Raw genomic sequence first — 13,831 nt, 5'->3', positions numbered from 1 at the left:
CTATTTTTCCATCCCGTGGTACACTACTTTCCCGGTGAGGAATAGCATTAATGAGCCGCTGCTATCAACGTACTGACGCCGTAGACAAAGAGAACAAAGAAGACGATCACTGTGGACGCAAGAACATGTCGGAAAGGATTCAACGTTGACATCAACAAGAAGCCACGTTTTGAGGCAACAACAACGAGAGTATTGCTGACTTACACTCGCACAAGTTTTCGTAAGATCTACGACGACGTGCTGTGAGGTATCAAGCACAGAACGCGTGAGTTCACCATTTAATGCGTTGCTTTAGTGCTATAGACTCCGTAGTGCAAAGAATCATTCGCGGTATACCATCATCGCTACGAGACAGATAAGATATCCGTGTTGTCCTTGCGTCGCGTTAGTCGTCCATTCCCCGGAACAGTGGTGACCGAAGAGGCTAACCGCTGAAACAGCGCGTTGTGGCCGTGCAAAACACGCACTCGTAACCGCTGCGATATGGCTTCGTGCTGCTTTTCACGAGCTCGCGTGTTTGACGTCCCGCCCTCGGTCGGCCGCAATCTTACGCGAACTCCCGTATCGAGATCTAGATGTAACCATATTGAATGCTTCTTCATTTTAAAAGTCGTCCGCCTAATTATTCTAATCCACGTCTTCAATCAAGGCCTGGGCGCATCGACGACCTCCCGGTGTCGGATTCGATAAAAAGAAAACCTACTGATTCTTGTTAGTTTAACTTTACCTTTTTCCCCCATTCTTCGGTTTATTCAGATCAGTGAGCTATTGACGGGGAACGTCGTTCTCCCCGGTTATTGCGGGGACATTACCAATCCGGTTTGGCAAGCTTTTGCCAGCAAAAACTATTTCTGCGTTATCGCGTTATTAAGCGCACGACATCACTCACCGTTGCTGCACCGCGCACGGCTCCAGGCAACAGAAGTTCGAGCGGCCGGCAGCAGTGGCCTTGGTCTGACCCTCAGTAGGGAGCTAAATCATACTTTTCTTCGCCGCATGGTGACCACAAGCTGTGCTGTGGAATTCGTTTACTTTTCTTTGTATTCTCATAGAATTTAGGGTGGCTCGATTGCGGGTCCCCCCCTCTGAAACAGCGCAAAGCGAGCGATAAAACATTTCATGCTCAAGCGTCCGTGCACGAAAGCTTAAAATGATTCCCGAGCCTCTTTCACACTTCAAGGATTGGATATTAACTTTTTTCATCATTTTGCATGGATTTACTGCTGCCTAAGAAACACCAAAATATTTATTATATTCGGATTCCCTCTCAGTACAAGGTATGACGTCATGTCATATATATATAGCACACCAGGGCTTAGTGGTTCTAAAGAACGATACGAAGTATTTCGAAATTTCGTATCAGCTGTGTCGCACATTTAAATATAGTGTAATGAAGAAGAAGAGCACAAGAACAAGGCCAGCCAGATCGTCTCTTCCATGCCTGCTGTGCAACCAGTGGGCCAGCCGGATCGCCAGTGCTTGGCACGAGTGTGAGCCGTTCGGGGAACCAGCTGTTCCTGCTCTGCGTCACCTGCCTCCTCGGTTACGAAGAGACGTTACCCTCGGAACGGTTCAGTGTACCCATTACAATAGAAAAACTTGCATGATGGCATTTTGACAGTGGTTCTAGTGCGTGAAAAGCCTTAAAAGCATTCTTTGGGCTCGTTATACGCGGCTCATCATTGCACTTGAATAACCTGCATGTACTTGATAGTCGCTTTGTAGGAAGTATTTACGTTGTATATGGTCAATTATTCGTATGCTATGCAGAGAAACTGCTCCCCAAGCCTGCAAAAGCAAATTGTATACCCCGCAATTCAGCGTGATCGTCTTATACCTCCAACACGTACACTTCCTTCACCATTGCAATTGAATGACCTCCATCTACTTGATAGTCCCTTTGTCGGATGTACTTTCGTCGTAGATGGCTAAACCTTCGTCTACTGTGCAGCAATTACTGCTCTCCAGGCCTGCAAAAGCAAACTGAATATTCTTCTTTTCATCATCGTCGTCTTCCTCCAACACGCACACTTTCTATAGTGCAGCGAACTTATCTGGGTCCCTGATACACATAATTTTCGGTATAGGAGTCCCTTTGTCTCTGAATACAGCAATTCAGGCTGGCTCATCGACTCTGGAATAATAAAACAAGAAATCGAAAGGTGTCACAAGCAGCAGCGCCTTCGCTCTACATTCAACTCATGCAGGAGTCTTGACAACCACTGAGCCCTGGTGTCCTATATTTAGGACACGTAGATCATGGCGTGCTTTGGGCTATGCGCAACTGAAAGGCAAAACTTCCCGATATAGATACACACCGAGGAATATCAGAAACAACATAAATTTATAATCGCTATGGAGACAGTCGGTATTGAGCAAAATATTATCAAAAGACGTGGATACTGCTGCAGTCGTCTTTCTTGCCTTCCGCCATTTTGTTTTAACCACTAGGGCTTTCTGAGAAAGACAAGGACGAAGAAACTGCTGCCTGTGCTGGCGGAGGTATATGGAGGCTAGCTCAAATTCTTTTTTCAAATTGCTGAGCATTTGCGTCATGACTGAGAACAATTTCTCTTCGTGTCCCTTTTATAGGACACCAGGGCCGAAAGGGTTATTGTCGTACTAAATCGGCGTTTCGACTGAGACCGAGCCGATGATAAGTGCTACTTTATTTCGTAATGAGGATTTGGAAATCCCGAACAAGCTTTGTTCATTCTAAGAAGACTTTAATAGAACGCCTGTCATTCGGTGGTTTAGGTGACGACAAGTTGCCGCCCATTTGAGATGCATCACTAGAGTCTTGGTCGCAGTCACAAAAGCTGTACGACGCACTGTACGACATGCCTATGCTAGAGAGCTGGAAGGAGCGCTATGCCAAGCGTGTAATGTTAGCTTGTCTGCGCCTTCTTGCAAAAGTCGCAACCAGTAAATAATTACATATATATGAGGATTAAAATTACTATGAGCTTCGTATTCCTAATAAAGAAAAGCGAAGTAAAATTGGAAGGGACGAATTTCCACGCCATCTGCATGACGCAAGGGGTGCGCTATGCCAGTTCAGCTACGGCGACGGCTATCCACCCGTCCACTCTCTACAGTGTTACTTTATACGTGCATATTTAGCCTGACCCCGGGGGTGTTAGCCAGCGCCACTAGTGTCCATTGCAGTGGACGTGGAACAACCATTAAACTGCAGGTGCGTCACGCAGTACGTGACGTTGGGAGTAGCTTGCATACTTAGGAAGCGCGAACTGAAGCGATCACGTAGACAAAAAATAAACAAAGAAACGAAATAAACGGGACAAGCACCGGGCATCTACTAACCTCTATTACAAAGCTACATACGCACAGGCGCAAACATTGAGCATAAGCGACGTGTAATACGCACATGGTTAAAGAATGGCGAAAGCGTAATATATCGGTGTAGTGAACGGAACACAATAACCAAAACACCTCTGGCACGCATGCGAAGCGTCCGTTCAAATTCTGCAGCTCTTTTTGAGTCGTAGCTACTGACGCTCACATAATTGTCGTGGTTATTGCGGATGGCCAGGGTATCGCAGAGTGCTGCCCGACTGCGTAGCTGCGTATAGTGGCGGTGAAGGCTGGGGTGCATGATCGGCAAGATGTTGCTGCAGCGTTAAGGGGCCACCACTTGTTTGCGCTTGGTGTTTGACGATGTGTGGCCCAGTATGGCAGCGCCTTTGGAGTTTTGGCTTTTTTCCCCCAGTAATTATCGCTTTTGGCGAAAAACGTATATGCAAAGCGTACGAGAATTGTGGCTGTTGATCGTTGTCGCCGTCTTTCTGTGGACCATCTCGCCGTCTGCAAACAGAGATCCATGCAAGTTTCCTGTTTTCCTCGCAGAAATAGAACGGACAGTAAAGGCAATGGCGAGTCGCAGGTAAAACAGAAACCCGTACGCACGATCAACAGTTTTCCTGTGCAGCTAACCACAAACTTACAAGTCAATCTAGCTGTATATTACATGCAAAATTATAAATATGTGCGCTTGAAACATGATATGCATTTCTTTTATTTGGAAATGCTGAAAAGGGCGTCTAGTACATTAAGACAGCTTGAAAACATGTTTTTTTTCTCGAATTATGAAGCTGATAGGACACGGAACTGGAAGTTTCTTGGGATCGCGAACACACTCCTGCCAAGGCCCGTGCGAAACTGTCTATAGGTAATATTGATTTGTAGTTACATTTTTTCACAATCTAACGTGATGTAACCCAGCTCAATACTACAGTAAGCTAACGAAATTTGCATAAAGATGTTGTCGATGTCCTCTCTTTAGCACCATTTTCCTCCTGTTTTTTTTTTCTTTCTTTGTCGCAATTTTCACTTCCGTAAACCGAAATCGGAACAGTAGCTTAAATGTCTCAATGAAGCGCTTAAGCATACTTGTACTGAAATATTCTTCTTGCTCTACTTGCTTAGCCGACACATTTGTCTCCCTTTCTATTTTTCTCAAAACCTGAAGCTCTCGAAGCCAGTGTATTTACAAGCGCTGCGAAGGACACGCGCATACAGAGGAACTTGTATTGAAAGATGTTCCTCTGGATGGTGCTCTCCCTGTTTTTTAACATTTACGTCGCATCACGTTGTGTTCTTAAAATCGAAATTAGAAGTGATACAGATCTCTGCAGCTGTTGTCGCAGGGTCCTCATCGCCCAGCACCCTTTTCATTGTGCCTGCTGTCTTAAGCTGCGTTGGAACGGTTCTCATGGGCATGTGCTAGGGTTGATTACATACGTTCACTTTTAGTTTAGCCGCAACGCCTACTGTTTCTCATCAGAATAACTCCTTACCATTTCCCATTTGTGTTAAACTGCATGCAGGATCGATTGATTGATTGATTGATTGATTGATTGATTGATTGATTGATTGATTGATTGATTGATTGATTGATTGATTGATTGATTGATTGATTGATTGATTGATTGATTGATTGATTGATTGATTCAGATGGCCTTTGGCGATGAGGCGTCCTGAGCAGCGTCGGGCCAGGCTCCTCCCACCAGCCGGCGGCGGCCCATGCCGACCTCCTCGTCGTGTTCGCTGGCCCTGCCGCTGCTGCAGACGGCCGACGAAGAGCACGATGGCTACTCCGCCACCACCGTGGACGGCAAGCTGTACGCCAACGGAGCAGCCGGTGATGACGAAGATGAAGATGGCTCCCCTTCCTCCTCTGGTCACTCGTGGGAACTGTACAAAGGCCTGGCCTTCTCCTCGCTGTCCAGCTTCTTCTTCTCCATATGCACCGTCATTGTCAAGAGACTCAAGTGAGTACCACCCTGCTACGTACTGTGAGCTACGCCTAACTGAAACCACGTTCTGTTACGTGCCGTTGCGCCAAGTTGACCGCACTCGTTCAACGCCAACGAATCGATCTGCTCTGCCATTTCTGTTTGGAAACTAATCTTGACACACAAACAGCACGAAGCTTGACGTAGCAAGCTCGGGATGGTGTCATTTCTGGTTCCTCCTGACGGGAACAGACGCGTAGGAACGGCGTTTAAGCAGAATCAAAAAGGCGCCTCCATTTTGGGTTAGAGGAACAGTGCGGTGGCTATGGAAACACTGAAATACTCGGGACCATGGGTACAGGCAAAATAAATAGAACTCACTCAAACTCTCATAAAATATTGTTTGCCTAGGGCTCACTCTGACTCAGACTCAACAGAATTCTTTTCAGCCGGGCTCACTCGGACTCAACCTTACCAAAATTCTACTCCGCGTTCACTCGGTCTCAGACGCACGGGTCAAGCTGATTCTGATTGAGTCGGAGTGAGTCGACTCATGAGTAAGTTTGCCGATCTATAAAATTTGAGCAACTAATCATTCATCCAAGAAAAGCGAGTCTGTGTAAGCGAGTTCTCTCACCCTTCGTCGGAAGTGTTATGGGAGCTGACTGTTATTAGTGATGATTTATCACCGACGCCCTGGTCATACGGCCGCTACGAGGCTCCCAGCTGCACGTTAGCCTTTCCACCGCGCTTCCGTAGGTGCCGCCATGTTTTAGTATACATTTGCTAAAAGAGACTTTAGAACAAAATTGTTAATTCTGATTCATGCGTACGTGCGGCTCGTGCGTGTGCGTTTTTAGCAGCTCGGGATACAACTCGGTCCTTTCTTTCACACTGTACGGTATGCGGGCTGCCTCGTAAATAAAAGAGGACGCTGCTAAAATTGTGCATGAAGAAAGCTTCACTTTGAGCAATGCCATTTTTCAACTACGATTAACGAGAGCAGCCGCTGACTGCCGGGCTCGCTGTTTTGCGTTATGAATCGTCGGGAATCTCTCTAGGGGCTGAAAATTTCGCAAGTTGGTCCGCAGAATCAACAGCAGCTGCGTCTATGGCACCAAATGTCATAATTGCACATGTGCACTTCCACCAGTGACACTGCTCTGACATCCATGTTTGCTGTCGATCGCACTGAATGCGAGCCGAACATTAAAAAAAAAGGACTAGGAGGAAGCGTCACATGGTCATCATGAAGCCCAATTATAAAAAAAAAAACGTGATGAGGCCGCCACTAAGTGCTGCGGCGTACGAAGGAATGTCTTGAAAATGTCCGGGAACCGTGGAGGGCCTGCTCCCCAAGAGTCAACGTGCAGGTGGGCCCCGCAGAGGAACGAGGGGTGACGTCAGAAACGGCCGGCATGTCTATCGTCACGCTATCTGCTAGCTTCTTTTTTTCTTTTTTCATTCCTCGATGGCACCAAAGTATCCGAGCGAAAGCTACATCGCTAAAGCGATGTTTAATCGAAGTGCGATTCACGAGAGCACCGCTGAAAGTCCAGCTCATTCTCGAAGGTTGTGCTTGACAATGAGCACTTCGATGATTGCTCCGCAGAAGCAGCAGGAGTACCTATTATAGAATTTGCCACAAGCGTAGATGTGCAGCACGACCTGCAAACGACCAGGCCATGCGTGGTGTCAGTTGCGCTGAATGCCAGCCAGCACCGCTTCCGCACAAAACCAGGAACGTCGACGCTCAGTCCAGAGAGAACGGCGGAGAGGTCGAGCGCGCTTTGAACGGTAACGGTAACTGAGCCTACCGAGCTATACCCAACTCGAGAAACTCAGCCGAGGTCGATCTCGCTCGCTTCTCGCAACACCGCAGCCCACAGCGTCGTAGCGTCTAGCTATGTCTGATCTTGGCAGCAAGGATGGAAGGGTTGGCTTACTCAGTATACACTACGTGCATGTGTCCAGATGTATCGCGCTTCGCAGCGAGCCTTCCCCCACTTCCCTTCCGAACCTGCTTCCAGTGTGCTTTGAAGCACGAATAGTAAGAAAAAGAGAAGCACAGGAGAGACACGGAGGTGGGGTCGAAGCGTGGCGTCGTGACAGTCTAGACTTTGCGGCGTCAACTTGCGTTGCCGGTGTTGCGATAACATTTGCCTTTTCTTTCTTTTTTTTTTCTGTCCACGTGCATTGTAAGCGCTCCCCATCGCGTTAACGCCGCCGTCATCTGGACTTTGGCGCTTTGGCGACGTTTCTTTTTTTTTTGCCAGGTCGGTATAGTAAACGGAACTCACGCAGACGCACTCACAAGACATTTTTTCCTTAGGGCTCACTCGGGCTCAGACTCGCCAAAAGTCTACTCAGCTGGGCTCATTCAGACTAGCGCCTGAGTCTTGGTGAATTTGAGTCAGTTGGCTCATGAGTGAGTTTGCGGACATATGCTCTTGTGACTCGAGTGTAGCCCCAGCACATTGGCGCAACTGTGCGCGACAGACCGAGCGATCAGACAATGCGAATATTGATGTACCGTATTTTCCTGACTACAGTCCGCACCCGCTGTACAGTCCCCCGGGGAATGAACCAGTATACAGCGGAGAAGCAAATATTTTATTGTCAATCAGTAAATGTATGGGTAGTATCCAATTAGTAGTAATAGTACCCTACTAGCATATGGTTCTTGTGCTTTGCGCATGTGTGAAGTTGTATCTAAATGTGTGGCACATTTTGCAACGGGTTTTCGCGCATATGCTCACAAGTCGACGCACACAAAACCAGCCACTCTACGTATTGCGAGCAGCATTCCCGTTATACATCGCGAGTTGCCAATATGGACTGGAAATATTGCTCGTATGCACCGACGAAAGAAATGTAGACGCAGTGTGAACGCAGTGTGTAGACGCAGTGTGACACTTCAAGCGTGCTTGAGATCTAAAAAAATTAAATCCTGTATAGTCCGCGCCTATAGGTAGTCTGCCCCCCGCAAAATTTTAACATATAAACTAGTATAGTCCGAGAAAAAAAAGAGACAGTATTTCGGGGTTTTTTTTCCCTTTTTTATGCGGGAGCTTTCTCTTTATTGCGATTGTGCTGGAGAATTGTTCGCCCCACTCGTGTGACAATGCATACCGTCGAGGAGCCCATATAGCACAGCCAATCAACAACCCACGCGGCGCAGTTACATATCGGCGGCCGAGCTGGCCGTGGTGCGCTTCCTGGGCATCCTGGTGTTCACGGCCCCGCTGGTGGTGCTGAGCCGCGAGTCACCGCTCGGGCCCCGAGGCGTGCGCCGGCTGCTGGTGCTGCGCGGACTGCTGGGCGCCACCAGCCTGTTCCTGCGCTTCTACGCCATCCACTACATGCCCATCGCCGACGCGTCCGTCATCATATTCAGCGTGCCCGTGTTCGTGTCGGCGCTGGCCAAGCTCTTCCTCAAGGAACCGTGCGGCTTCTTCCACGTGGCCGCCGTGCTGGTCACCCTGGCGGGCCTCGCGCTCATCACCAAGGTGCCGCTGCTGTTCGGCGGCGCCGAGCAGGGCCCCGTGCAGGCACGCGGCGTGCTCGCCGCACTCTCGTCGACCGTGTTCGGAGCCAGCGTCTACATCGTGGTGCGCAAGGTCAAGGGCGTCCACCACTCGGTGATCATGTTCAACTTCGGCTGGGTCGCCATCCTGGAGACGGCCACCATCTCTCTGCTGACCGTCGGCCAGTTGGAGCTGCCCCGCTGCGGCATCGACCGCTGGCTCCTCGTGGTGCTCGGAGCGTTCAGCTTCGGCGGCCAGGTGCTGCTCACGCGGGCCCTTCAGCTCGAGCAGGCGGGCCCCGTGTCCGTGGTCCGGTCGGCGGCTGACATCGTGTTCGTGTTCGTCTGGCAGGTGGCGTTCTTTGGCGAGGTGCCCGACCGGTACACCATGTCCGGTGCAGTGCTCGTCACCGCCTGTGTGCTCCTCACGGGCCTGCGCAAGTGGGCACTCACTCTGCCCGAGAGCTCGGCCGTCAGAGCCAGGCTCGCCTGGCTCATCTCTTGACCGCCATCCAGCGCGGCTGTCGGCGCTTTGCTTCGCAACACTGACTGAAGAGCACGCACGCTAAAGAACGCCTCGTGGTGGAGCCGCCAGTATCGGAAGCTTATTCCATGTCGCCACCGTGAAAACCGACGGCATTGTGTGCCATGAGAAAGATATGAAGTTATCATTTGCAGCGCTTTCAGACCGCTTGCAGTTGGCGGTGGTGCAATGATTCACTTAGACCACACACAGGTTTCCAAAAGAACGCGAAAACACCAGTGACTCTACAGAATATCAGCGTCACCCACGAGCGGCGAAGACCCAACACGCGATCGCTGCCTGTCGATCTCCCACGAATGTAGATTGTGCGTAGTGCTTTGCATGCATGCACGAGGGCGAACACGAGATTGTTGTCCTAGTCCTGAATTGCGCACCAGAGTCAGATTTGAACACATGCAGGCGCTGCTTAGGAAGTGTATCGTTTTGTTTGCTGCATGCTCGCGGTTATCGAGAGAAGCTGTGCCACGCAGGGTGTTTCCTACGGGATGGAGCTGTGCATGTTTTCACCTCAGTATGTGCACGCAAGGTGTAGGTGCACTTGCGCATGACGTGGGCGCTACACAATTAAAGGCTACGTTTTGTTATTTCTTAAAGTCCTCTAGAGAATACCGACGCTCCTCGGTGCTTTACAAAGAAATTGGACACTTAAAGCTACTCTGCTGCGGTACAGCTAATCAGCATGTGCTAGCAACGTTGTCATTTAGCGAGCCGGATTCGCGAGGCCGCGAAGGGCAGAGCAGCAAGCACCATATGCAAGAACCAAGTAAATACACAGAAGTGTTTCTTTTTCGGGCCATAGCTACCAACGCATCTTCGTGTCAATATCAGGGCTGAATGCATTTGTGGGCACTTGCCACCTTCAGCTGCCACGGTGTTTCTAGGACTCTCGTGGTGCACGAAAACGGCGTTTCGTGACGCTCCCTGGATCACACCGCGAACAGCTAAGTACGGATGTTCGTGTATTGGAACAACGTTAGGCGCGAGTGCCATGAAGTGGCTAGGACAGGACTTGACGAACCTCTGTTACGTCTGTCGCCAGTGTGCGATGTGGGCATGTGCATTTGAGCAACTTGTTGCGTGGCGTGCGCGAAAGTTACATGCGCAACCGGGTTGAAGAAACGGACTCTGCGATGTTCCTCACTCTCGTGGACGATTGACCTACGCGCTTTCGCCTCCTGTAGTCAGCGCCCGACATATCGTGCTTGTACGTTCCGTACACATCTAGCTGTGATAATAATTTTGAGAATATATGCTCGTGTCTACGCATGAGAACAAAATAAATATTGATGCTTGTTAGAAATATTGTGGTTTATTTGTTGTCCCAGCGTCCTGCTTCCGTGAAACTTCCGTGTGAGATCTCGCAGTACGGTATCTATACGCATTGTGAACAAATGGCCGGAAGTCCGACACCAAATGATACTGTTACCCCCGCATACAAAAGTGAATTTCAACTCTAAGCCCATGCTTGACTTGATCTAGATGATGCCTGGCGTGAACGTGCCCAGCAAGACGCTCATTGCGTTTCCCTCGGCGCGTTCACGACATGCGTCATTTAGACCAAGTCAAGCGTGGGCTTCGAGTTGAGATGCATTTCTGTACGCGGGGGTTACTGTCTCTTCCAGCGTATCGGCACTACGGAGAAATCAGTGCACTACCTTTCTGGGTGTAATTTTATTTCTGCCCAGCAATTAGTGGCGACTATTGCGAATTTTCAATTGGCGAAAGACCTTAAAAAAACTTCGGACGAAATTTGCGACCGCGAGAATACATTTACCATCTACTTCCGAAGGCAGACTTACTAATTCACCTCCAGTGAAACAACGTCCCCTGCCTACCCAGCGCGACAAGTGCCTATAATATTTATATTAAGTTGTCCAGCGAGACGTGGCGAGTGTGTATTCGAAAAACCTAAGATATTGAAATGTATTTTTTTCGTGGAGAATATGTAGCCATTGAGGGGCTATGGCCAACCATCGGATACAGTAATTTAATTAGGCCTGCTGACAAATTCGGTCCGCTTGTCATAATGAACGAAAGTGATCATATCGCAGAAGCCGAAGGGCAGCTGTCAGATCAATCTTTGTACATGCGTCTAGGTTTTGACCACAGAAACGATTGCAAAGTACGTATTGGTTCAACAACCTTGAAACTTTAGTGAAAGAAAATTAGATTAGCGGAACTGTGTTTAATTATCTCGTTCCGCTTAGCCTTGTCACAACAAATTTCTACACTCACAACCTTTGGTCCGCTTTGGTTCCAGCTATAAGCGGAAATTCTTAAGAATACTTTTCACTGGCCTGAATGGAACCTCGTTTCACATAAAATCGCTAAATATGTGAAACTGTGCTGCATATATTGAATATGTTTTTTACATTTTAAATGCACATAACAATAAGTATGTAGAACTATGCTGCAATGAAATAGGTGCTGTACAGTATTCCACATACATCTATTTATCCGGACCACTTTTTCACACACCTCTACCTGGAACCGTGTTTAAATATGGAGCTGTACTTAACTCAAGTTACGAGCGGGGTCCGGCGCCAGAATAGAATTGAATCGAATACGAACCGAAGAGTGCCTGAAGCAAATAGAATCGAATGTCTAATAGTTTTCGGACGCATTGCAAATAATGTACGGCCTTCTCACCATAGTGTACAGCCTTCACATCCTGCATCGTATTCACAAGATTTCAAAAGTTTCTGTCATTACACTGCGCATTATAAAACATGCTTTATTAAATGCACCAAATAGGGAGCATTAAAATACAACCGAGTAGTCTGCTGGCCAAATCGGTGCTCTCCGGAGTGCCCGCGGTCAAGCATTATCGTATCAAGTTTAAAACGGCAGCCGTGTTGGCCAATTAGTATTTCTGTACACCTCTACGGCGAAATTAAGAATGCGCGCAGCCTGCGCTGATAGCAAAGCGGGGGACACTTTTTCTCTAGTGGCGCCAGATGCTGCCACTATTGTGTGAAGTGTGTCGCTATGAAACGTATTTTTTCCGATGAGAGGACGCAGTTATCGCACCTATAGAAAGTGCCAAACAACCACCACTTCCGAGTGCCGTGTAACATCATCTTATTGCGAGTGATCGTGTTTCGCCCTAAAAAGTCTGGCTGTCTGAGCAACCTAGCGTGCGCTAGTACGTTATGTCCACTGCAGCTGGCATGCAATTTAGCGCATATCTTTGCTTCAATTTAATGTTGCATCTTGTACAGTCAACAACAACGTCAACTATTCGAAAGCTATTCGAGAAATATCAGGATCCGAATTGTGGCTACCATATTCGAAGACTTACGAATATTGCCCTATTCGATTTCCTTGCTCGAGTTGAATACAAGACAATATTCGATTATTCATTTTAATGTTATTAATATTCACGAACCTTACAGCAGTTGCACAGTACATCCGCCACGCCGTAGCGGTACAGTTAACACAGCAGCACGCACGGCGCATTTTAAATTCACGAGTATGCGTTGCCAGGCATGTATCGCGTGAAAAATCGCGCTGGTATTGCAATATTCTCATTGTATACCCGCTCCGGAAAATGCACCCCATCAAAGTCCCGGTCCACCTTGGTTGTTCAGCAGTTTATGACGCAGTTTTCTTCTAAGTTTTATGACCACCTATCTCAACGTCGGTTTCTCTGGAAACAGGTGCCGTATATTGTAAAGACCTCTTTCTTACGCTCCCCATTCTTTTCGTCCTGCGTCATCGGTACGAACTGGAGACAGCAGTGTAGTCTTGATCAGCCGCTCGTTGCTAAGGGTGATAAGAAACGAATACAGTTGAAATAATAGAACCGTTTCAAAGTACAAGTAAGCAAGAGGACAAGCAACGAGGCACCTCGCGAATACATGTTTAATGTACATTTCTCGGAATCCCCAAACTTCTGGCTCTTGGTCTGTCATCTTGAACGGTTTCTTTTGTCCTTTGTTCCTTTTCTGCGCGAAAAGTATTCTTTTCACAAAATTCCAACTCGCCCGATTACGAACATTTCGAGCTGGAGCCCACATCTGCGAAGCGACAACGAAACTCGTATCAACTATGTCGAATCCGAGTTTCAGTACCCCTTTTTCTTTTCTTTTTCTTCGCGTTTAAGAAACTTACACGCAGGCGGCTGGAAACTACATACAGCGATAACAGTGGAACAATGGTAAAATTATATATTTATACCGACTGCGTCACGGAACTTGAAGAACGCCTCTCCAAAGCTGCATTCATCCAATAAAAATGTTTATTCTCTCTCTCTCTCTCTCTCTCTCTCTCACTCTCTCTCTCTCTCTCTCTCTCTCTCACTCTCTCAAGCTTTTTGTTAAAAAAAAGAGAAAAAAAGCTGAACATCTTCGGCGATTTAAATCAACGTCGAATCGTTCGAAGGCTCCCCGAGTTAAAGTATTTGAACTTCGATTAGCGAGCTAATTAGCTTATAGATAAATGCAAAATTTTAGATTCGTTTTATAGGACACCAGTTGCATTAGAAAGGTTGTAGAGCGTGTTCAG

General features: G+C 47.9%; 1 protein-coding gene across 13 annotated transcripts in view; it reads left to right on the top strand.

The window, feature by feature from the left end:
* The window catches only part of LOC142575189 (solute carrier family 35 member G1-like), a 175,263-nt gene extending 161,684 nt beyond the window's left edge, over positions 1-13,579 (top strand). For all 13 annotated transcript variants that reach the window (XM_075684303.1, XM_075684305.1, XM_075684300.1 and 10 more), the window contains 2 exons: positions 4,975-5,291; positions 8,437-13,579. In XM_075684303.1, coding sequence (XP_075540418.1) covers positions 5,044-5,291; positions 8,437-9,286 — 1,098 coding nt within the window. In that variant the 5' untranslated portion in view covers positions 4,975-5,043 and the 3' untranslated portion in view covers positions 9,287-13,579. The remainder of the gene's footprint in view (positions 1-4,974; positions 5,292-8,436) is intronic.
* The last annotated feature ends 252 nt before the right edge of the window (positions 13,580-13,831 follow it).

Source organism: Dermacentor variabilis, chromosome 3 (genome assembly GCF_050947875.1).
Source record: "Dermacentor variabilis isolate Ectoservices chromosome 3, ASM5094787v1, whole genome shotgun sequence".
NCBI lineage: Eukaryota > Metazoa > Arthropoda > Arachnida > Ixodida > Ixodidae > Dermacentor > Dermacentor variabilis.
This window is presented reverse-complemented; position numbering and strand designations above follow the sequence as displayed.